Source organism: Pristiophorus japonicus, chromosome 19, assembly GCF_044704955.1.
Source record: "Pristiophorus japonicus isolate sPriJap1 chromosome 19, sPriJap1.hap1, whole genome shotgun sequence".
Classification (NCBI taxonomy): domain Eukaryota; kingdom Metazoa; phylum Chordata; class Chondrichthyes; family Pristiophoridae; genus Pristiophorus; species Pristiophorus japonicus.
Window position 1 is genome coordinate 93,279,433 of NC_091995.1, and position 25,047 is coordinate 93,304,479.

At 50.2% G+C, this 25,047-nt stretch overlaps 1 protein-coding gene across 1 annotated transcript in view; it reads left to right on the forward strand.

Annotated features, from left to right (window-relative positions):
* ptprh (protein tyrosine phosphatase receptor type H) overlaps positions 1-25,047 on the forward strand; it is a 108,036-nt gene that overhangs the window by 39,414 nt on the left and 43,575 nt on the right. The window contains exons 7-12 of the mRNA XM_070861830.1: positions 584-862; positions 5,130-5,408; positions 8,985-9,263; positions 17,070-17,348; positions 20,321-20,599; positions 23,786-24,058. Of these exons, the coding sequence (XP_070717931.1) occupies positions 584-862; positions 5,130-5,408; positions 8,985-9,263; positions 17,070-17,348; positions 20,321-20,599; positions 23,786-24,058 (1,668 nt within the window). The remainder of the gene's footprint in view (positions 1-583; positions 863-5,129; positions 5,409-8,984; positions 9,264-17,069; positions 17,349-20,320; positions 20,600-23,785; positions 24,059-25,047) is intronic.

Sequence of the window (25,047 nt, forward strand, 5' to 3'; positions counted from 1 at the left end):
GGCCTTGATTCAAAGTCTCACCTGACAGACGGCACCTCCTTCGCCCGCTGTGGCAGACACTCTTTCGTCTCTGACCACGGCTATGTCTCGCTCCTCGGGCGGGCCACACGGCCCAGGGACTCACGGGGCGGAGGGCAGTGAGTTCCACAGATTTACAACCCTCTCAGAGAAGAAATTTCTCCTCATCTCAGTGTTAAATGGGCGGCCCCTTATTCTAAGATCATGCCCTCTAGTTCTAGTCTCCCCCATCAGTGGAAACATCCTCTCTGCATCCACCTTGTCAAGCCCCCTCATAATCTGACACGTTTCGATAAGATCACCTCTCATTCTTCTGAACTCCAATGAGTAGAGGCCCAACCTACTCAACATTTCCTCATAAGTCAATTCCATTGGCCTTCCTGATCACTTGCTGTACCTGCATACTATCCTTTTGTGTTTCATGCACAAGTACCCCCAGGTCCCGCTGTATTGCGGCACTTTGCAATCTTTCTCCATTGAAATAATAACTTGCTCTTTGATTTTTTTTCTGCCAAAGTGCATGACCTCACACTGATTAACTCTCTCTCTGCCTCTATGTTGACAGATCCTTCTCCAGTCTCTGCTCCGTCTGTGATGAGCAGTACAGCAGATTCACTGGAGATTAAATGGACAGCGCCCAACGATACAAGAGCCCGAGACTACACGTACAATGTTACAGTCACAAGTGTTACGGGAGCTTTCACTCAGCAGTACTCCACAGGGCCAGGAGAGACTATGTTCAACGTGACAGGCCTGGAACCCGGGGAACAATATAACCTGAGGGTGGAGTCAGTCACTCCTGAGATCACAACGAGCGTTCCTGTAGAAGTACAAGGCACCACGAGTAAGTTATTCTCCGTCTCCGACAGGGACAGCCAGCCCCCTGACGGCTCAATCAGCGAGGGCCCGAGCTGTGCCAACCAGAGGTTACCGCGCTCAAACCCGGCCCGTGCAGAGATTGCTGATGTCAGCCGGGGCCAATAGTTGGGACAGGACAATTGGCCTCAGTGCTGCTGCATGACGGAGACGAGGGCAAGTATCAGCCGGGGACCCACCCTGCACCCGGCAACTGCCCGGCGACTCCGGCTGGTGTGGGTGCAAAGGTGAGGGCAGGATTGGGACGTGATGCCCTCCGCAGTCGAATAGTCAGCCGTTGTCCGGACTCACACGCGAGAGATTGGTGAGGTTGTGGAGAGCGACTGATCGATAATCGTTCACCAACTCTCCCAAAACTCCCAGTGGAAAAAGAAATGAAAGACTTGAATTTATATAGCGCATGTCACAACCACTGGACGTCTCAAAGCACATTACAGGCAATGTGATGATGACCAGATAATCTGTTTCTTATGTTGATTGAGGGATAAATGTTGGCCCCAGGAATAACTCCCCTGCTCTTCTTCAAGATAGTTCCATGGGATCTTTTACATCCACTTAAGAGGGCAGATGGGGCCTCGGTTTATCATCTCATCTGAAATGACGCCACCTCCGATAATGCAGCGCTCCCTCAGCACTGCCCCTCCGACAGTGCGGCGCTCCCTCAGTACTGCCCCTCCAACAGTGCGGCGTTACCTCAGTACTGCCCCTCCGACAGTGCGGCGCTCCCTCAGTACTGCCCCTCCGACAGTGCGGCGCTACCTCAGCACTGCCCCTCCACAGTGCGGCGCTCCCTCAGCACTGCCCCTCCGACAGTGCGGCGCTCCCTCAGTACTGCCCCTCGACAGTGCGGCACTCCCTCAGTACTGCCCCTCCGACAGTGCGGCGCGACCTCAGTACTGCCCCTCCGACAGTGCGGCACTCCCTCAGTACTGCCCCTCCGACAGCGCGGCGCTCCCTCAGTACTGCCCCTCCGACAGCGCGGCGCTCCCTCAGTACTGCCGCTCCGACAGTGCGACACTACCTCAGTACTGCCCCTCCGACAGTGCAGCGCTCTCTCAGCCCTACACTGAGAGTGTCAGCCTAGATTTATGTGCTCAAGTTCCTGGAGTGGGGATTTGAACCCAAAACTTTCTGAATCAGAGGCGAGTGTGCTATTCACAGAGCCACGGCTGGCAGTAGAATTACACGTGATTATTGTGAGCTGTGTGTATGGATTTTGCACTTCATTCGTTGCGGAGGTGTGTTAGACTGCATGGGCTGGCTATGCAGAATGGACGGTCACAACAGTCATAGCAATAGTGACAAACACCTATTTAAATCTTCAATGCATGGAGATTTAACAGTTCGTTGACCGATACAATGGACACTGGACTAGACCCATCTCCATCGCCACAAGGAAACACACACAAATCTTAGATCCAAGCCTGTTGTGTAAAAGAGCGGAGAATGAGATCGACATGGAGAGCTGGGGCTGTGAACAAGGTTGATAATGAAGCAGAACGCTGTAGACTGCAGGAAGATATCAATGAACTGGTCAGGTGGGCAGAACAGTGGCAAATGGAATTCAATCCGGAGAAGTGTGAGGTCCACCATTTGGGGAGAGCTATCAGCATCATCGTAGGCAGTCCCTCGAGTCGAGGATGACTTGCTTCCATGTCAAAAAGTTCACAGATGTTTCAATATTCCGGATCCCGTACTACATCCTGAAGGGTGGAAGGCCGTTACACACCAGCCACCACACGGGGCTTGACGAAGCTAGGTCTTGGTCCAGTGGCAAGGGTTAACCAGGACGACTGGAGATCTGCTCTACTGCACGGACCCAGTGCGCTCACATATCGCACAGTGTGGGCTGGCCCGTGCTGCCCCTGGGCCCCCGCCTCTCCTGGGCCCCGATCACGTCTCTCTACAATCTCTCGCCGCTCCTTCGCCCCGACCTCACCGCTCCTGCTGTACCTGCCCACGCTCCAATCACCGACCTGGACCTTGGTGATGTCCCTCTTCACTGCTGTTGCTCTCCTGCTCCAGCACGTGATGCTCCCTGGCTAGAGAACACACAGTAAATGGTAGGACACTGAGAAGTGTAGAGGAACAGAGGGACCTTGGAGTACAGGTCCACAGATCCTTGAAGGTAGCAGGACAGGTAGCTAAAGTGGTTAAGAAGGCACACGGAACACTTGCGTTTATTAGCCGAGGCATAGTGTGAGGTCATCCACCTTGGGGGAAAAAAACAGTAAAAGGTAATATTATTTGAATGGGGAGAAATTACAACATGCTGCGGTGCAGAGGGACCTGGGGGCCCTCGTGCATGAATCCCAAAAAGTTAGTTTGCAGGTGCAGCAGGTAATCAGGAAGGAGAATGGAATGTTGGCCTTCATTGCGAGAGGGATGGAGTACAAAAGCAGGGAGGTCCTGCTGCAACTGTACAGGGTATTGGTGAGGCCGCACCTGGAGTACTGCGTGCAGTTTTGGTCGCCTTACTTAAGGAAGGATATACTAGCTTTGGAGGGGGTACAGAGACAATTCACTAGGCTGATTCCGGAGATGAGGGGGTTAACTTATGATGATAGATTGAGTAAACTGGGTCTTTACTCGTTGGAGTTCAGAAGAATGAGGGGTGGTCTTATAGAAACATTTAAAATAATGAAAGGGATAGACAAGATAGAGGCAGAGAGGTTGTTTCCACTGGTCGGGGAGACTAGAACTAGGAGGCACAGCCTCAAAATACGGAGGAGCCAATTTAAAACCGAGTTGAGAAGGAATTTCTTCTCCCAGAGGGTTGTGAATCTGGAGAATTCTCTGCCCAAGGAAGCAGTTGAAGGTAGCAAATTGAATGTATTCAAGTCACAGATAGATAGATTTTTAACCAATAAGGGAATTAAGGGTTACGGGGAGCGGGCGGGTAAGTGGAGCTGAGTCCACGGCCAGATCAGCCATGATCTTATTGAATGGCGGAGCAGGCTCGAGGGGCTAGATGGCCTACTCCTGTTCATAATTCTTATGTTCTTATGTTCATAGAATACAAGAGCAGGGGGGTTATGCTTGAACTGTATAAAACACTAGTTAGGCCACAGCTGGAGTACTGTGTGCAGTTCTGGTCACTGCATTGCCGGAAAGATAGGATTGCACGAGAGAGGGTACAGAGGAGATTTACGAGGATGTTGCCTGGACTGGAGACTTTTAGCTATGAGAAAATATTGGATAGGCTGGGGTTGTTTTCTTTGGAACGGAGGAGGCTGAGGTTAGACCTTATTAAGGTGGATAAAATTATAAAGGGCCTCGATAGAGTGAATAGGAATTTAAAGTACGTGGCAGGATGTTTAGAGGGGATTTGAGGGGAAATTTCTTCACCCAGAGGGTGGTGGGGGTCTGGAACTCACTGCCTGAAAGGGTGGTAGAGGCAGAAACCCTCACCACATTTAAAAAGTACCTGGATGTGCACTTGAAGTGCCTTAACCTACAGGGCTACGGACCAAGAGCGGGAAAGTGGGATTAGGCTGGGTAGTTCTTTGTCGGCCGGCGCGGACACGATGGGCTGAATGTCCGTGCTGTAAATTTCTACGATTATTGCAGAATGAGTAAAGAAAGACAGAAACTTATGGTCTCTGTCCTTGCGTGGCTAAAACAGCAGCCAATCGGTGCACAGCAAGATTACCACAGACAGATCCTTATCTCTTGGTGGTGTTGGTTAAGGGAGGAATGATGGGTCACCGATTACCCACACCCAGCGGTCAGAGAATAGCACACTCCTCGGGTGGGCCACACGGCCCAGGGACTCACGGGGCGGAGGGCAGTGAGTTCCACAGATTTACAACCCTCTCAGAGAAGAAATTTCTCCACATCTCAGTGTTAAATGGGCGGCCTCTTATTCTCCCATTATGCCCTCTAGTTCTAGTCTCCCCCATCAGTGTAAACATTCTCTCTGCATCCACCTTGTCAAGCCCCCTCATAATCTTATACGTTTCGATAAGATCACCTCTCATTCTTCTGAACTCCAATGAGTAGAGGCCCAACCTTCTCAACATTTCCTCATAAGTCAATTCCATTGGCCTTCCTGATCACTTGCTGTACCTGCATACTATCCTTTTGTGTTTCATGCACAAGTACCCCAGGTCCCGCTGTACTGCGGCACTTTGCAATCTTTCTCCATTGAAATAATAACTTGCTCTTTGATTTCTTTTCTGCCAAAGTGCATGACCTCACACTGATTAACTCTCTCTCTGCCTCTATGTTGACAGATCCTTCTCCAGTCTCTGCTCCGTCTGTGATGAGCAGTACAGCAGATTCACTGGAGATTAAATGGACAGCGCCCAACGATACAAGAGCCCGAGACTACACGTACAATGTTACAGTCACAAGTGTTATGGGAGCTTTCACTCAGAAGTACTCCACAGGGCCAGGAGAGACTATGTTCAACGTGACAGGCCTGGAACCCGGGGAACAATATAACCTGAGGGTGGAGTCAGTCACTCCTGAGAACACAACGAGCGTTCCTGTAGGAGTACAAGGCACCACAAGTAAGTTATTCTCCGTCTCCTACAGGGACAGCCACCCCCCTGACGGCTCAATCAGCGAGGGCCCAAGCCGTGCCAACCAGAGGTTACCGCGCTCAAACCCGGCCCGTGCAGAGATTGCTGATGTCAGCCGGGACCAATAGTTGGGACAGGACAGTTGGCCTCAGTGCTGCTGCATGACGGAGACGAGGGCAAGTATCAGCCGGGGACCCACCCTGCACCCGGCAACTGCCCGGCGACTCCGGCTGGTGTGGGTGCAAAGGTGAGGGCAGGATTGGGACGTGATGCCCTCCGCAGTCGAATAGTCAGCCGTTGTCCGGACTCACACGCGAGAGATTGGTGAGGTTGTGGAGAGCGATTGATTGATAATCGTTCACCAACTCTCCCAAAACTCCCAGTGGAAAAAGAAATGAAAGACTTGAATTTATATAGCGCATGTCACAACCACTGGACGTCTCAAAGCACATTACAGGCAATGTGATGATGACCAGATAATCTGTTTCTTACGTTGATTGAGGGATAAATGTTGGCCCCAGGAATAACTCCCCTGCTCTTCTTCAAGATAGTTCCATGGGATCTTTTACATCCACTTAAGAGGGCAGATGGGGCCTCGGTTTATCATCTCATCTGAAATGACGCCACCTCCGATAATGCAGCGCTCTCTCAGTACTGCCCCTCCGACAGTGCGGCGCTCCCTCAGTACTGCCCCTCCGACAGTGCGGCGTTACCTCAGTACTGCCCCTCCGACAGTTCGCTGCTCCCTCAGTACTGCCCCTCCGACAGTGCGGCGCTCCCTCAGCCCTGCACTGAGAGTGTCAGCCTAGATTTATGTGCTCAAGTTCCTGGAGTGGGGATTTGAACCCAAAACTTTCTGAATCAGAGGCGAGTGTGCTACCCACTGAGCCACAGCTGGCAGTAGAATTACACGTGATTATTGTGAGCTGTGTGTATGGATTTTGCATTTTATTCGTTGCGGAGGAGTGTTAGACTGCATGGGCTGGCTACGCAGAATGGACGGTCCCAACAGTCATAGCAATAGTGACAAACGCCTATTTAATTCTTCAATGCATGGAGATTTAACAGTTCGTTGACCAATACAATGGACACTGGAATAGACCCATCTCCATCACCACAAGGAAACACACACAAATCTTAGATCTGTTGTGGAGAAGAGCGGAGAATGAGATCGACATGGAGAGCTGGGGCTGTGAACAATGTTGATAATGAAGCAGAAAGCTGTAGACTGCAGGAAGATATCAATGAACTGGTCAGGTGGGCAGAACAGTGGCAAATGGAATTCAATCCGGAGAAGTGTGAGAAACATTTCCATAGAAACATAGAAAATAGGTGCAGGAGTAGGCCATTCGGCCCTTCTAGCCTGCACCGCCATTCAATGAGTTCATGGCTGAACATGCAACTTCAGTACCCCATTCCTGCTTTCTCGCCATACCCCTTGATCCCCCTAGTAGTAAGGACGACATCTAACTCCTTTTTGAATATAGTTAGTGAATTGGCCTCAACAACTTTCTGTGGTAGAGAATTCCACAGGTTCACCACTCTCTGGGTGAAGAAGTTTCTCCTCATCTCGGTCCTAAATGGCGTACCCCTTATCCTTAGACTGTGACCCCTGGTTCTGGACTTCCCCAACATTGGGAACATTCTTCCTGCATCTAACCTGTCTAAACCCATCAGAATTTTAAACATTTCTATGAGGTCCCCCCTCATTCTTCTGAACTCCAGTGAATACAAGCCCAGTTGATCCAGTCTTTCTTGATTGGTCAGTCCTGCCATCCCGGGAATCAGTCTGGTGAACCTTCGCTGCACTCCCTCAATAGCAAGAATGTCCTTCCTCAGGTTAGGAGACCAAAACTGTACACAATACTCCAGGTGTGGCCTCACCAAGGCCCTGTACAACTGTAGCAACACCTCCCTGCCCCTGTACTCAAATCCCCTCGCTATGAAGGCCAACATGCCATTTGCTTTCTTAACCGCCTGCTGTACCTGCATGTCAACCTTCAATGACTGATGTACCATGACACCCAGGTCTCGTTGCACCTCCACTTTTCCTACTCTGTCACCATTCAGATAATAGTCTGTCTCTCTGTTTTTACCACCAAAGTGAGGTCCTGCATTTGGGGAGAGCTATCAGCATCATCATAGGCAGTCCCTCGAGTTGAGGATGACTTGCTTCCACGTCAAAAAGTTCTCAGGTGTTTCAATATTCCAGATCCTGAACTGCATCCTGAAGGGTGGAAGATGCCTGTGCGTGGATTTATTTAACGTGGGGTGGCCGTTGCACACCAGCCACCACACGGGCTTGACGGAGCTAGGTCTTGGTCCAGGGGCAAGGGTTAACCAGGACAATTGGAGATCTGCTCTACTGCACGGACCCAGTGCAGACACATATCGCAGTGTGGGCTGGGCCCCTGCTGCCCCTGGGCCCCCGCCTCTCCTGGGCCCCGATCACGTCCCTCTACAATCTCTCGCCGCTCCTTCGCCCCGACCTCGCCGCTCCTGCTGTATCTGCCCACGCTCCAATCACCGACCTGGATCTTGGTGACGTCCCTCTTCACTGCTGTTGCTCTCCTGCTCCAGCACATGCTGCTCCCTGGCTAGGGAATATACATTAAATGGTAGGACACTGAGAAGTGTAGAGGAACAGAGGGACCTTGGGAGTGCAGGTCCACAGATGCCTCAAGGTAGCAGGACAAGTAGCTAAAGTGGTTAAGAAGGCACACGGAATACTTGCGTTTATTAGCCGAGGCATAGAATACAAGAGCAGGGAGGTTATGCTTGAACTGTATAAAACACTAGTTAGGCCACAGCTGGAGTACTGCTTACAGTTCTGGTCAATGCATTACAGGAAGGATGGGATTGCACGAGAGAGGGTACAGAGGAGATTTACGAGGATGTTGCCTGGACTGGAGAATTTTAGCTATGAGAAAATACTGGATAGGTTGGGGTTGTTTTCTTTGGCATGGAGGAGGCTGAGGGGAGACCTAATTGAGGTGGATAAAATTATGAGGGGCCTGGATAGAGTGGATAGGAATCTAAAGTACGAGGCAGGAGGTTTAGAGGGGATTTGAGGAGAATTTATTTCACCCAGAGAGTGGTGGGGGTCTGGAACTCACTGCCTGAAAGGGTGGTAGAGGCAGAAACCCTCACCACATTTAAAAAGTACTTGGATGTGCACTTAAAGTGCCGTAACCTGCAGTGCTACGGACCCAGAGTTGAAAATTAGGCTGGGAAGCTCTTTGTCGGCCGGCACGGACACGATGGGCTGAATGTCCGTGCTGTAAATTTCTACGATTATTGCAGAATGAGTAAAGAAAGACAGAAACTTATGGTCTCTGTCCTTGCGTGGCTAAAACAGCAGCCAATCGGTGCACAGCAAGATTACCACAGACAGATCCTTATCTCTTGGTGGTGTTGGTTAAGGGAGGAATGATGGGTCACCGATTACCCACACCCAGCGGTCAGAGAATAGCACACTCCTCGGGCGGGCCACACGGCCCAGGGACTCACGGGGCGGAGGGCGTCATACACTGATTAACTCTCTCTCTGCCTCTCTGTCGACAGATCCTTCTCCAGTCTCTGCTCTGTCCGTGATGGGCAGGACAACAGATTCACTGACCATAACATGGACAACGCCCACTGATAGAAATGCCTCAGACTACACGTACAATATTACAGTCGCAAGTGTTACTGGAAGTTTCACTCAGACCAACTCCACAGGGGCAGGAATGAAGGCGTTCAACGTGACAGGCCTGAAACCTGGGGAACAATATAACCTGAGGGTGGTGTCAGTCACTCCCGAGAAGACAACGAGCGTGCCTGCGAAAATGAAAGGCACCACGAGTAAGTTACTCTCCTAACGGGACAGCCACCCCTCTGATGGCTGATATATTATGGGCTGGTGCAACTCTCATTGTGCTGAGCGGATGTTTCCCCCGGGCTGGGGAGTTTAGAACCAGGGGTCACAGTCTCAGGATACGGGGTCAGCCATTTAGGACTGAGATGAGGAGGAATTTCTTCACTCAGAGGGTGGTGAATCTTTGGAATTCTCTACCCCTGAGGGCTGTGGAGGCTCAGTCTTTGAGTATATTCAAGGCTGAGATCGATAGATTTTGGGGTCTAGGGGAACGAGGGATATGGGGATCGGGTGGGAAATTGGAGTTGAGTTGGAAGATCTCATTGAATGGCGGAGCAGGCTCGAGGGACGAATGGCCGACTCCTGCTCCTATTTCTTATCTTGTTCTCAGTGCAGGATTTCCACATGATTATAGCGATCTGTGTGTATTGATTTTTCAGTTACCTTGCTTTAGAGAGTTAGCATGCCAGAGGAGGCAATGGGGAATGGAATATTCTGACATTCATAACAATAGTGACAATCTCCTGTTTAACCTACAGTGCCTGGAGGATCAAAAACCTGTACTTATATAGCTCCTTTAACATAGTGAGACGTCGCAAGGCGCTTCACAGGAGTGTATGAGATAAAAAATTTGACACCGAGCCGCATAAGTAGAAATTAGCGCAGGTGACCAAAAGCTTGGTCAAAGAGGTCAGTTTTAAGGAGCATCTTGAAGGAGGAAAGAGAGGTAGAGAGACGGAGAGGTTTAAGGAGGGAGTTCCAGAGCTTGGGGCCCAGGCAACAGAAGGCACGGCCACCGATGGTGGAGAGATTATAATCAGGGATGCTCAGGAGGGCAGAATTAGAGGAGCGCAAACATCTCGGGGGGGTTGTGGGGCTGGAGGAGGTTACAGAGATAGGGAGGGACGAGGTCATGGAGGGATTTGAAAACAAGGGTGAGAATTTTGAAATCGGGGCGCTGCTTAACCGGGAGTCATAGGTCAGCGAGCACAGGGGGTGATGGGTGAGCGGGACTTGGTGCGAGTTAGGACACGGGGCAGCGAGCACAGGGGGTGATGGGTGAGCGGGACTCTGCGAGTTAGGACACGGGTCAGCGAGCACAGGGGGTGATGGGTGAGCGGGACTTGGTGCGAGTTAGGACATGGGGCAGTGAGCACAGGGGGTGATGGGCGAGCGGGACTTGGTGCGAGTTAGGACACGGGGCAGCGAGCACAGGGGGTGATGGGTGAGCGGGACTTCATTTTTGGACTCTCGGGGAATCAAAGGCCATGGAGATTGCAGACCCAAGAAGAAGACAGAAGCTTGCATGTATACGATGCGTTACATATTCTCAGAATGTCCCAAATCTGTTCACAGCCGCTGAATAACATTGTGTAATCACTGCTGTAATAAGAACATAAGTACATAAGAATTAGGAGCAGGAGTCGGCCATTTGGCCCCTCGAGCCTGCTCCACCACTCAATAAGTTCATTGGCTGATCATCGACCTCAACTCCACTTTCTCGCCCGATCCCCATATCCCTCGTTCCCCTAGAGTTTAAAAATCTCTTGATCTCAGCCTTGAAAATATTCAGAGACTCACATCTGCAGCACTCTGGGGCAGAGGATCCCAAAGATTACAACTCACCTAGTGAAGAAATTCCTCCTCATCCCTGTCTTAAATATCCTGAGACTGTATCCCCAGTCAGGGGGAAACATCCTCTAAGCATCTACCCTGTCAATCCCCCTCAGAATCTTGTACGTTCAAAACTCCAGAGAGTATGGGCCCATTCTACACAATCTCTCATCATAAGGTAGTCCTCTCGTCCCAGGAATCAATCTAGTGAATCTCCGTTACACCGCCTCCAAGGCAGGTATATCCTTCCTTAGATAAGGAGAGAGGAATCTTGGGAGAAATATTGTCCGAGTGACTCTTGAGAAATTCCTTATTTGAAAAGTTACACGTTGTGCTGTATAAGAACATAAGAACATAAGAATTAGGAACAGGAGTAGGCCATCTAGCCCCTCGAGCCTGCTCCGCCATTCAACAAGATCATGGCTGATCTGGCCGTGGACTCGGCTCCACTTACCCGCCCGCTCCCCATAACCCTTAATTCCCTTATTGGTTGAAAATCTATCTATCTGTGATATGAATACATTCAATAAGCTAGCCTCAACTGCTTCCTTGGGCAGAGAATTCCACAGATTCACAACCCTCTGGGAGAAGAAATTCCTTCTCAACTCGGTTTTAAATTGGCTCCCCCGTATTTTGAGGCTGTGCCCCCTAGTTCTAGTCTCCCGACCAGTGGAAACAACCTCTCTGCCTCTATCTTGTCTATCCCTTTCATTATTTTAAATGTTTCTAAAAGATCACCCCTCATCCTTCTGAACTCCAACGAGTAAAGACCCAGTCTACTCAATCTATCATCATAAGGTAACCCCCTCATCTCCGGAATCAGCCTAGTGAATCGTCTCTGTACCCGCTCCAAAGCTAGTATATCCTTCCTTCAGAAAGGTGACCAAAACTGCACGCAGTACTCCAGGTGTGGCCTCACCAATACCCTGTACAGTTGCAGCAGGACCTCCCTGCTTTTGTATTCCATCCCTCTCGCAATGACGGCCAACATTCACCTCCTGATTACCTGCTGCACCTGCAAACTAATTTTTTGGGATTCATGCACAAGGATCCCCAGATCCCTCTGCACCGCAGCATGTTGTAATTTCTCCCCATTCAAATAATATTCCCTTTTCCTGTTTTTTTTTCCAAGGTGGATGACCTCACATTTTCCGACATTGTATTCCATCTGCCAAATCTTAGCCCATTCGTTTAACCTCTCTAAATCTCTTTGCAGTCTCTCTCTGTCCTCTACACAACCCACTTTCCCACTAATCTTTGTGTCATCTGCAAATTTTGTTACACTACACTCTGTCCCCTCTTCCAGTTCATCTATGTATACTGTGGTCCCAGCACCGATCCCTGTGGCACACCACTAACCACCAATTTCCAACCCAAAAAGTACCCATTTATCCCGACTCTCTGCTTTCTGTTAGCTAGCCAATTCTCTATCCATGCTAATACATTTCCTCTGACTCCGCGTACCTTTATCTTCTGCAGTAACCTTTTGTGTGGCACCTTATCGAATGCCTTTTGGAAATCTAAATACACCACATCCATCAGTGCACCTCTATCCACCATGCTCGTTATATCCTCAAAGAATTCCAGTAAATTAGTTAAACATGATTTCCCCTTCATGAATCCATGTTGCGTCTGCTTGATTGCACTATTCCTATCTAGATGTCCCGCTATTTCTTCCTTAATGATAGCTTCAAGCATTTTCCCCACTACAGATGTTAAACTAACCGGCCTATAGTTACCTGCCTTTTGTCTGCCCCCTTTTTAAAACAGAGGCGTTATATTAGCTGCTTTCCAATCCGATGGTACCTCCCCAGAGTCCAGAGAATTTTGGTAGATTATAACGAATGCATCTGCTATAACTTCCGCCATCTCTTTTAATACCCTGGGTTGCATTTCATCAGGACCAGGGGACTTGTCTACCTTGAGTCCCATTAGCCTGTCCAGCACTACCCCCCTAGTGATTGTGATTGTCTCAAGGTCCTCCCTTCCCACATTCCCGTGACCAGCAATTTTTGGCATGGTTTTTGTGTCTTCCACTGTGAAGACCGAAGCAAAATAATTGTTTAAGGTCTCCGCCATTTCCACATTTCCCATTATTAAATCCCCCTTCTCATCTTCTAAGGGACCATCATTTACTTTAGTCACTTTTTTCCGTTTTATATATCGGTAAAAGCTGTTACTATCTGTTTTTATGTTTTGCGCAAGTTTACTTTCGTAATCTATCTGTCCTTTCTTTATTGCTTTCTTAGTCATTCTTTGCTGTCGTTTAAAATTTTCCCAATCTTCTAGTTTCCCACTAACCTTGGCCACCTTATACGCATTGGTTTTTAATTTGATACTCTCCTTTATTTCCTTGGTTATCCACGGCTGGCTATCCCTTTTCTTACCGCCCTTCTTTTTCACTGGAATATATTTTTGTTGAGCACTATGAAAGAGCTCCTTAAAAGTCCTCCACTGTTCCTCAATTGTGCCACCGTTTAGTCTGTGTTTCCAGTCTACTTTAGCCAACTCTGCCTTCATCCCACTGTAGTTCCCTTTGTTTAAGCATAGTACGCTCGTTTGAGACACTACTTCCTCATCCTCAATCTGTATTAGAAATTCAACCATACTGTGATCACTCATTCCGAGAGGATCTTTTACTAGGAGATCGTTTATTATTCCTGTCTCATTACACAGGATCAGATCTAAGATAGCTTGCTCCCTTGTAGGTTCTGTAACACATTCTTCTAAGAAACAATCCCGTATGCATTCTATGAATTCCTCCTCAAGGCTACCCTGTGCGATTTGATTTGACCAATCGATATGCAGGTTAAAATCCCCCATGATTACTGCCGTTCCTTTTTCACATGCCTCCATTATTCCCTTGATTATTGTCTGCCCCACTGTGAAGTTATTATTTGGGGGCCTATAAACTATGCCCACCAGTGACTTTTTCCCCTTACTATCTCTAATCTCCACCCACAATGATTCAACATTTTGTTCATTAGAGCCAATATTGTCTCTTACAACTGCCCTGATATGATCCTTTATTAACAGAGCTACCCCACCTCCTTTCCCTTCTTGTCTATCTTTCCGAATTGTCAGATACCCCTGTATGTTTAATTCCCAATCTTGGCCACCCTACAACCACGTTTCTGTAATGGCCACCAAATAATAACCATTTGTAGTGATTTGTGCCGTCAACTCATTTACTTTATTTCGAATGCTGCGTGCGTTTAGGTAGAGTGTTTTAATACTAGTTTTTAAACCATGATTTTTAGTTTTGACCCCTCCTGCAGCCTCTTTATATTCATACATATTGTCCCTTCCTGTCACCTTGTGGTTTACACTTACCTCAGTGCGACTCTGCTCTGTTGCCTCCTGCCTTTTGCATTCTTTCTTGGGGTCCTGTTCATCTGAGCTCTCACCCACTCTAACTAGCTCAGAGCCCTCTCCTGGGTTCCGAATACTCCTTGCATTGAGGCACCGAGCTTTCATGCTTGCCTTTTTATTACACTTTGACCCTTTAGAATTTTGCTGTACAGTGGCCCTTTTTGTTTTTTGCTCATGGGTTTGTGGAGCTGTGGAGTTGGGAGTGGCTTAGCCAGTCACGTGATGTTCACAAGACTCAATAAAACCCCGGCCAGTTGGGTTCGGGGGATCCACGATAGGGCAGGTGGTGGATGAACTGGTAATGTGTAGTGTGATTGTTAAACCTTTGCTAATAAACCAACTAATCCTTAATAGCAATGTGTTGCTATGAATTCTTAAGCAAAAAACCCATGTAGCAAATATATTGCAGTAGGTAAACTATCCCTCCTCGTCCTTCTGGACCTGTCTGCAGCCTTTGACACGGTTGACCACTCCATCATCCTCCAACGCCTCTCCACCATTGTCCAGCTGGGTGGGACTGCACTCGCCTGGTTCCATTCGTATCCATCTCATCGTAGCCAGACAATCACCTGCACCGGCTTCTCTTCCCACCCCCCCATCGTTACCTCTGGTGTCCCCCCCAAGGATCTATCCTTGGCCCCCTCCTATTTCTCATCTACATGTTGCCCCTTGCGACATCATCCAAAAACACAGCATCACTTTCCACATATACGCTGATGATACCCAGCACTACCTCACCACCACTCCTCTCGACCCCTCCTCGGTCTCTAAATTGTCAGACTGCTTGTCCGACATCCAGTTCTGGATGAGCAGAAATTTTCCCCAGTTGAATATTGGGAAGACCGAAGCCATTGTTTTCAGTCACCGCCACAAACTCCGTTCTCCAGCCACTGACTCCATCCCTCTCCACAACTCCTGTCTGTGGCTGAACCAGACTGTTTGCAACCTTGGTGTCATGTTTGACCCTGAAATGAGCTTTCAACCTCATATCCGCACTTAACTAAGACTGCCTATTTCCACCTCCGTGACATCGTCCGTCTCCACCTCTTACCTCAGCTCATCCACTGCTGAAGCCCTCATCCGTGCCTTTGTTACCTCTAGACTTGACTATTCCACGCACTCCTGGCTGGCCTCCCATATTCTACCCTACGTAAACTAGAGGTGATCCAAAACTCAGCTGCCCGTGTCCTAACTCGCACCGAGTCCCGCTCACCCATCACCCCCTGTGCTCACTGACCTACATTGGCTTCCGGCTAAGCAACGCCTCGATTTCAAAATTCTCATTCTTGTTTTCAAACCATGGCCCTCGCCCCCTCCCTATCTCTCTAATCTCCTCCAGCCCCACAACCCCTCCGAGATATCTGCGCTCCTCTAATTCTGCCCTCTTGAGCATCCCTGATTATAATAGCTCCACCATCGGTGGCCGTGCCTTCTGTTGCCTGGGAGACAAGCTCTGGAATTCCCTCCCTAAACCTCTCCACTTCTCTCTAGTCTCATAAAACATACCTCTTTGACCAAGCTTTTGGTCGCCTGCCCTAATTTCTCCTTCTGTGGCTCGGTGTCAAAAATGTTTTGTCTTCTAACACTCCTGTGAAGCACCTTGGGACGTTTTACTACGCTAAACCTGTAGCGAACCTCGGTTAGGCCACACATGGAGTATTGCTTACAGTTCTGGTTGCCTTGTGATAAAAAGGATAGGGAGGCACTGGAGAGGGTACAGTGAAGATTTACAAGGATGATAAGAGAAACGCGAGGGTACACCTATCAGGAAAGATGGACTCAGTGCTGTGTGTAACCATGTTGTGAGCTCCGATCAGATATGATTTGCTGCTGAAAATCTCACACCCGCGACCTTTCAGTGTCTTGTCACAGGGTCACTGATAACCCACACCCAGCAGTCAGAGAATATCTCGCTCCTCAAGTTGGTCACTCAGCCCAGGAACCCACGGGGCTGAGGGCGATTCACACTGATTAAAAATATAAGAACATAAGAAATAGGAGCAGGAGTAGGCCATATGGCCCCTCGAGCCTGCTCCGCCATTCAACAAGATCATGGCTGATCTGATCATGGACTCAGCTCCACTTCCCTGCCCGCTCCCCATAACCCCTTATCCCCTTATCGTTTAAGCAACTGTCTATTTCTGTCTTAAATTTATTCAATGTCCCCGAGGCAGCGAATTCCACAGATTTACAACCCTCTGAGAGAAGAAATTCCTCCTCATCTCTGTTTTAAATGGGCGGCCCCTTATTCTAAGATCGTGCCCCCTAGTTCTAGTCTTACCCCATCAGTGGAAACATCCTCTCTGCATCCACCTTGTCAAGCCCCCTCATAATTTTATACGTTTCGATAAGATCACCTCTCATTCTTCTGAATTCCAATGAGCAGAGGTCCAACCTACTCAACCTTTCCGCAGAAGTCAAGCCCATCATCCCCGGGATCAACCGAGTGAACCTTCTCTGAACTGCCTCTAAAGCAAGTATACACTTTCGTAAATATGGAAACCAAAACTGCACGCAGTATTCCAGGTGTGGCCTCACCAATACCCTGTATAACTGTAGCAAGACTTCCCTGCTTTTATACTCCATCCCTTTTGCAATAAAGGCCAAGATACCATTGGCCTTCCTGATCACTTGCTGTACCTGCATATTAACCTTTTGTGTTTCATGCACAAATACCCCCAGGTCCCGCTGTACTGCGGCACTTTGCAATCTTTCTCCATTGAAATAATAACTTGCTCTTTGATTTTTTTCTGCCAAAGTGCATGACCTCACACTGATTAACTTTCTCTCTGCCTCTATGTTGACAGATCCTTCTCCAGTCTCTGCTCCGTCTGTGATAAGCAGTACAGCAGATTCACTGGAGATTAAATGGACAGCGCCCAACGATACAAGAGCCCGAGACTACACGTACAATGTTACAGTCACAAGTGTTATGGGAGCTTTCACTCAGCAGTACTCCACAGGGCCGGAAGAGACTATGTTCAACGTGACAGGCCTGGAACCCGGGGAACAATATAACCTGAGGGTGGAGTCAGTCACTCCTGAGATCACAACGAGCGTTCCTGTAGAAGTACAAGGCACCACGAGTAAGTTATTCTCCGTCTCCTACAGGGACAGCCACCCCCCTGACGGCTCAATCAGCGAGGGCCTGAGCCGTGCCAACCAGAGGTTACCGCGCTCAAACCCGGCCCGTGCAGAGATTGCTGATGTCAGCCGGGGCCAATAGTTGGGACAGTACAGTTGGCCTCAGTGCTGCTGCATGACGGAGACGAGGGCAAGTATCAGCCGGGGACCCACCCTGCACCCGGCGACTGCCCGGCGACTCCGGCTGGTGTGGGTGCAAAGGTGAGGGCAGGATTGGGACGTGATGCCCTAATTAGTCGAATAGTCAGCCGTTGTCCGGACTCACACGCGAGAGATTGGTGAGGTTGTGGAGAGCGACTGATCGATAATCGTTCACCAACTCTCCCACAATTCCCAGTGGAAAAAGAAATTAAAGACTTGAATTTATATAGCGCCTGTCACACCCCAGACGTCTCAAAGTGCATTACAGGCAATGTGATGATGACTAGATAATCTGTTTCTTTCTTATGTTGATTGAGGGATAAATATTGGCCCCAGGAATAACTCTCCTGCTCTTCTTTAAGATAGTTCCATGGGATCTTTTACATCCACTTGAGAGGGCAGATGGGGCCTCGGTTTATCATCTCATCCGAAATGACGCCACCTCCGATAATGCATCGCTCCCTCAGTACTGCCCCTCCACCAGTGCGGCGCTCCCTCAGTACTGCCCCTCTGACAGTGCGGCGCTCCCTCAGTACTGCCCCTCCGACGGTGCGGAGCTCCCTCAGTACTGCCCCTCCGACAGTGCAGCGCACCCTCAGTACTGTCCCTCCGACAGTGCGGCGCTCCCTCAGTACTGCCCCTCCGATAATGCATCGCTCCCTCAGTACTGCCCCTCCACCAGTGCGGCGCTCCCTCAGTACTGCCCCTCCGACAGTGCGGCGCTCCCTCAGTACTGCCCCTCCGACAGTGCGGCGCTCCCTCAGTACTGCCCCTCCGACAGTGCGGCGCTTCCTCAGCCCTGCACTGAGAGTGTCAGCCTAGATTTATGTGCTCAAGTTCGTGGAGTGGGGATTTGAACCCACAAATTTCTGAATCTGAGGCGAGTGTGCTACCCACTGAGCCACAGCTGACAGTAGAATTACACGTGATTATTGTGAGCTGTGTGTATGGATTTTGCATTTTATTCATTGCTGAGGAGAGTTAGACTGCATGGGCTGGCTACGCAGAATGGACGGTCCCAACAGTCATAGCAATAGTGACAAATAGCTATTTAAATCTTCAATGCATGGAGATTTAACAGTTCGTTGACCAATACAATGGACGCTGGAATAGACCCATCTCCATCACCACAAGGAAACACACACAAATCTTAGATCCAAGCCTGTTGTGTAAAAGAGCGGAGAATGAGATCGACATGGAGAGCTGCGGCTGTGAACAAGGTTGATAATGAAGCAGAACGCTGTAGACTGCAGGAAGATATCAATAAACTAGTCAGGTGGGCAGAACAGTGGCAAATGGAATTCAATCCAGAGAAGTGTGAGGTCCTGCATTTGGGGAGGGCTATCACTTTCATCGTAGGCAGTCCCTCGAGTTGAGGATGACTGGCTTCCACGTCAAAATGTTCCCAGGTGTTTCAATATTCCAGATCCCGAACTACATCCTGAAGGGTGGAAAATGCCTGTGCGTGGATCTTTTTAACGTGGGGTGACCGTTGCACACCAGTCACCACACGGGCTTGACAGAGCGAGGTCTTGGTCCAGTGGCAAGGGTTAACAAGGACGACTGGAGACCAGCTCTGCTGCACGGACCTAGTGCAGACACATATCGCACAGTGTGGGCTGGGCCCGTGCTGCCCCTGGGCCCTCGCCTCTCCTGGGCCCTGATCACGTCCCTCTACAATCTCTCCTTTGTCCCGACCTCACCACTCCTGCTGTACCTGCCTACGCTCCAATCACCAACCTGGACCTTGGTGACATCCCTCTTCACTGCTGTTGCTCTCCTGCTCCAGCACGTGCTGCTCTCTGGCTAGGGAATATACATTAAATGGTAGGACATTGAGAAGTGTAGAGGAACAGAGGGACCTTGGGAGTGCAGGTTCACAGATCCCTGAAGGTAGCAGGACAGGTAGCTAAAGTGGTTAAGAAGGCACACGGAATACTTGCGTTTATTAGCCGAGGCATAGAATACAAGAGCAGGGAGATTATGCTTGAACTGTATAAAATACTAATTAGGCCACAGCTGGAGTACTGCATGCAGTTCTGGTCAATGCATTACAGGAAAGATGGGATTGCACGAGAGAGGGTACAGAGGAGATTTACGAGGATGTTGCCTGGACTGGAGAATTTTAGCTATGAGAAAATATTGGATAGGCTGGGGTTGTTTTCTTTGGAATGGAGGAGGCTGAGGGGAGACCTAATTGAGGTGTATAAAATTATGAGGGGCCTGGATAGAGTGGATAGGAATTTAAAGTACGTGGCAGGAGGTTTAGAGGGGATTTGAGGAGAATTTTTTTCACCCAGAGGGTGGTGGGGGTCTGGAACTCACTGCCTGAAAGGGTGGTAGAGGCAGAAACCCTCACCACATTTAAAAAGTACTTGGATGTGGACTTGAAGTGCCGGAACCTGCAGGGCTATGGACCCAGAGCTGAAAATTAGGCTGGGTAGCTCTTTGTCGGCCGGCACGGACACAATGGGCTGAATGTCCGTGCTGTAAATTTCTACGATTATTGCAGAATGAGTAAAGAAAGACAGAAACTTGTGGTCTCTGTCCTTGCGTGGCTAAAACAGCAGCCAATCGGTGCACAGCAAAATTACCACAGACAGATCCTTATCTCTTGGTGGTGTTGGTTAAGGGAGGAACGATGGGTCACCGATTACCCACACCCAGCGGTCAGAGAATAGCACACTCCTCGGGCGGGCCACACGGCCCAGGGACTCACGGGGCAGAGGGCGTCATACACTGATTAACTCTCTCTCTGCCTCTCTGTCGACAGATCCTTCTCCAGTCTCTGCTCTGTCCGTGATGGGCAGGACAACAGATTCACTGACCATAACATGGACAACGCCCACTGATAGAAATGCCTCAGACTACACGTACAATATTACAGTCGCGAGTGTTACTGGAAGTTTCACTCAGACCAACTCCACAGGGGCAGGAATGAAGGCGTTCAACGTGACAGGCCTGAAACCTGGGGAACAATATAACCTGAGGGTGGTGTCAGTCACTCCCGAGAAGACAACGAGCGTGCCTGCGAAAATGAAAGGCACCACGAGTAAGTTACTCTCCTAACGGGACAGCCACCCCTCTGATGGCTGATATATTATGGGCTGGTGCAACTCTCATTGTGCTGAGCGGATGTTTCCCCCAGGCTGGGGAGTTTAGAACCAGGGGTCACAGTCTCAGGATACGGGGTCAGCCATTTAGGACTGAGATGAGGAGGAATTTCTTCACTCAGAGGGTGGTGAATCTTTGGAATTCTCTACTCCAGAGGGCAGTGGAGTCTCAGTCTTTGAGTATATTCAAGGCTGAGATCGATAGATTTTTGGGGTCTAGGGGAATCAACAGATATGAGGATCGGGTGGGAAAGTGGAGTTGAGTTGGAAGATCTCATTGAATGACGGAGCAGGCTCGAGGGGCCGAATGGCCGACTCCTGCTCCTATTTCTTATCTTGTTCTCAGTGCAGGATTTCCACATGATTATAGCGATCTGTGTGTATTGATTTTTCAGTTACCTTGCTTTCGAGAGTTAGAATGCAAGAGGAGGCAATGGGGAATGGAATATTCTGACATTCATAACAATAGTGACAATCTCCTGTTTAACCTGCCTGGGGATCAAAAACGTGTATTTATATAGCGCCTTTAACATAGTGAGACGTCCCAAGGTGCTTCACAGGACTATTATGAGATAAAAAATTTGACACCGAACCGCATAAGTAGAAATTACCACAAGTGACCAAACGCTTGGTCAAAGAGGTCGGTTTTAAGGAGCATCTTGAAGGAGGAGAGAGAGGTGGAGAGGTGGAGAGGTTTAGGGAGGGTGTTCCAGAGCTTGGGGCCCAGGCAACAGAAGACACGGCCACCGATGGTGGAGAGATTATAATCAGGGATGCTCAGGAGGGCAGAATTAGAGGAGTGCAGAGATCTCGGGGCGGGGGGGGGGGGGGGGTTTGTGGGGCTGGAGGAGATTACAGAGATAGGGAGGGACGAGGTCATGGAGGGATTTGAAAACAAGGATGAGAATTTTGAAATCGGGGCGCTGCTTAACCGGGAGTCATAGGTCAGCGAGCACAGGGGGTGATGGGTGAGCGGGACTGGGTGCGAGTTAGGACACGGTGCAGAGAGCACGAGGGGTGATGGGTGAGCGGGTTAGAACACGGGGCAGCGAGCACGACGGGTGATGGGTGAGCGGGACTCGGTGCGAGTTAGGACACGGGGCAGCGAGCACGGGGGGTGATGGGTGAACGGGACTCGGTGCGAGTTAGGACACGGGTCAGCGAGCACAGGGGGTGATGGGTGAGCGGGATTCGGTGCGAGTTAGGACACAGGGCAGTGAGCACAGGGGGTGATGGGTGAGCGGGACTCGGTGCGAGTTAGGACAAGGGGCAGCGAGCACAGCGGGTGATGGGTGAGCGGGACTACATTTTTGGACTCTCGGGGAATCAAAGGATATGAAGAATGCGCGGGAAAGCAGACCAAAGAAGAAGACAGAAGCTTGCATGTATACGGTGCGTTTCATATCCTCAGAATGTCCCAAAGCTGTTCACAGCCACTGAATAACACGGTGTAATCACTGCTGTAATAAGAACATGCATACATTAGAAATAGGAGCAGGAGTCGGCCATTCGGCCCCTCGAGCCTGCTCCACTATTCAATAAGATCATTGGCTGATCATCGACCTCAACTCCACTTTCCCGCTCGATCTCCATATCCCTCGTTCCCCTCGAGCTTAAAAATCTCTCGATCTCAGCCTTGAATATATTCAGAGACTCACATCTGCAGCACTCTGGGGCAGAGAATCCCAAAGATTTACAACTCTCCTAGTGAAGAAATTCCTCCTCATCTCTGTCTTAAATATCCTGAGACTGTGCCCCCTGGTTCTAGACTCCCCAGGCAGGGGGAAACATCCTCTCAGCATCTACCCTGTCAATCCCCCTCAGAATCTTGTACGTTCTAAACTCCAGAGAGTATAGGCCCATTCTACACAATCTCTCATCATAAGGTAGCTCTCTCGTCCCAGGAATCAGTCTAGTGAATCTCCGTTACACCGCCTCCAAGGCAGGTATATCCTTCCTTAGATAAGGAGAGAGGAATCTTGGGAGAAATATTGTCCGAGTGACTCTTGAGAAATCCGTTATTTGAAAAGTTACACGTTGTGCTGTGTGCCCCTGTGAGGATGCTCACGAGTTTGTGGAGCTGTTGCATTGGGAATGGCTTAGCCAGTCACGTGATGTTCACAAGGCTCAATAAAACCCCGGCCAGTTGGGTTCGGGGTATCCACGATGGGGAAGGTGGTTGTGAGCCTGGTGGATGAACTGGTAATGTGTAGTGTGTTTGTTAAACCTTTTGCTAATAAACCAACTAGTTCTTAATAGCAATGTATTGCTATGAATTCTTATTCAAAGAACCCTTGAAGCAAATACACTGCAGATGGGATATTCAGCAGAACCTTAGTACCGTGTCTCGGATTAATGTCTCATCTGTCAGATGGCACCTCTGACAGTACAGCACTCCCTCAGCACTGCCCTGGGAGTGTATCGCCTTTGCTCCATGTGATGGACTCTGAGCAGTGTGTAACCATGTTGTGAGCTCCGATCAGATATGATTTGCTGCTGAAAATCTCACACCCGCGACCTTTCAGTGTCTTGTCACAGGGCCACTGATAACCCACACCCAGCAGTCAGAGAATATCTCGCTCTCGAGTTGGTCACTCAGCCCAGGAACCCACGGGGCGGAGGGCAATTCACACTTTGAGGAAAGATTGGAGAGGCTGGGGTTGTTTTCTTTGGAACAGAGGAGGCTGAGGGGAGACCTGATTGAATTATGAGGGTCCTAGATACTGTGGCTAGGAAGGACCTATTTCCCTTAGCAACGAGGTCAATAACCAGGGGGCATAGATTTAAAGTAATTGGGGGGAGGTTTAGAGGGGATTTGAGGGGAAATGTCTTCACCCAGAGGGTGGTGGGGGTCTGGAACTCACTGCCTGAAAGGGTGGTAGAGGCAGAAACCCTCACCACATTTAAAAAGTACCTGGATGTGCACCTGAAGTGCCGTAAACTGCAGGGCTACGGACCGAGAGCTGGAAAGTGGGATTAGGCCGGGTAGCTCTTTGTCGGCCGGCGCGGACACGATGGGCCGAAATGGCCTCCTTCCGCGCTGTACATTTCTCTGATTCTGCGATTAAATCTACACATGGGGACCTGCAGGGCCGGATTAACTCTCTCCGCCTTTCTGTCGACAGATCCTTCTCCAGTCACGGGTCTGGCCGTGGAGCAGAAGACAACAGACTCACTGACGTTGGAGTGGTTTGCGCCCAGCGATAAACGAGCCGCAATCTACACCTTCGCGGTCAAAGCTGTTTCCGCGAACTCCAGTGAAACCAATCGGACACGTCCCGGAGAGACGTCGTTCCTGGTGCCAGCCCTCATCCCCGGGGTACGATATAACCTGAGTGTGGAGTGCGTCACTCCTGAGAACACCTTGAGCGTCCCTGTGAACGTGATGGACTCCACAAGTAAGTAATGTTCCGCGCCTCTCAACGAGACCCTGTTCCCCGGGAGACCAGGTGCACCTTCCACATCGGAGTCATTGCATTTTTTAAGCCTTTTCCCCACCAGTTTTTCATCCTTCCTCTTCCGGAAGACTTAGCGGCCGAAATTGCCCGTCTCCTGAAGGCGCGTTGCCACCTCGAGTCGACGGGCGTGCTGTGTGGAGTGGAGTGGCCGCGAACTTTTTTTTAAGGAGTGGTCGCTGCTCGCCCAATTCCCCCCTCGAGGTTTCCCGGCGGTGCCCCGATACCCCCCCCCCCGCCCACCCTTACCGCTCCCCGCTGCTGCCGATCAGTGGTAAGCGCGACATCACCATGCACACCACCGATCTAAGTCCCCCGACGGCAACATTTCCCTCGGAAAACCATCGGCCTGCCCTCGGGGGGGGGGGGGGGAAGGGTGCCAAAACACCCTTCCCCCCCCTCCCCCCCCCCTCCCTGGTGGTCCGGAGAGACTGCGGCCTTCTGCAGCGGCAGTGCGGCTTCCCGTAAAGGGGAGTGCGCACTGCCGCGCCCGCCATGTTTTTATATCTGTCGGCCGATTGCCATGTCGGCCCGACAATTGTGCCCCCCCAACAGGCAGTCTTGCACCCCCACCCCCACCCCGAGCCCTGTAGCTGGCTCTGCGGCCCATTTAATGTTGTGCCCCTGCGCGGTTATTGCCATTGTAACACCGGTGCACGGCCTACGTGGGACCTCCGGACCGCCCCGTGGCTTAACGGGACCATCGGGTACGGACTCTCGCCAAGGGTTACTGCTCCACAGGTGCTGAGCAGCCTCTGGTGCCCTGGCCAGGGTACATCGGTGGTCTGCACAACTCGTCATCGTCACAGGCAGGCCCTCGGGGTCGAGGATGACTTGCTTCCACACTAAAAATGAGTTCTCAGGCGACTGATGAGCCCGATGCGGAACCGACGGTCCCTGTCACAGGTGGGGCAGACAGTGGTTGGAGGAAG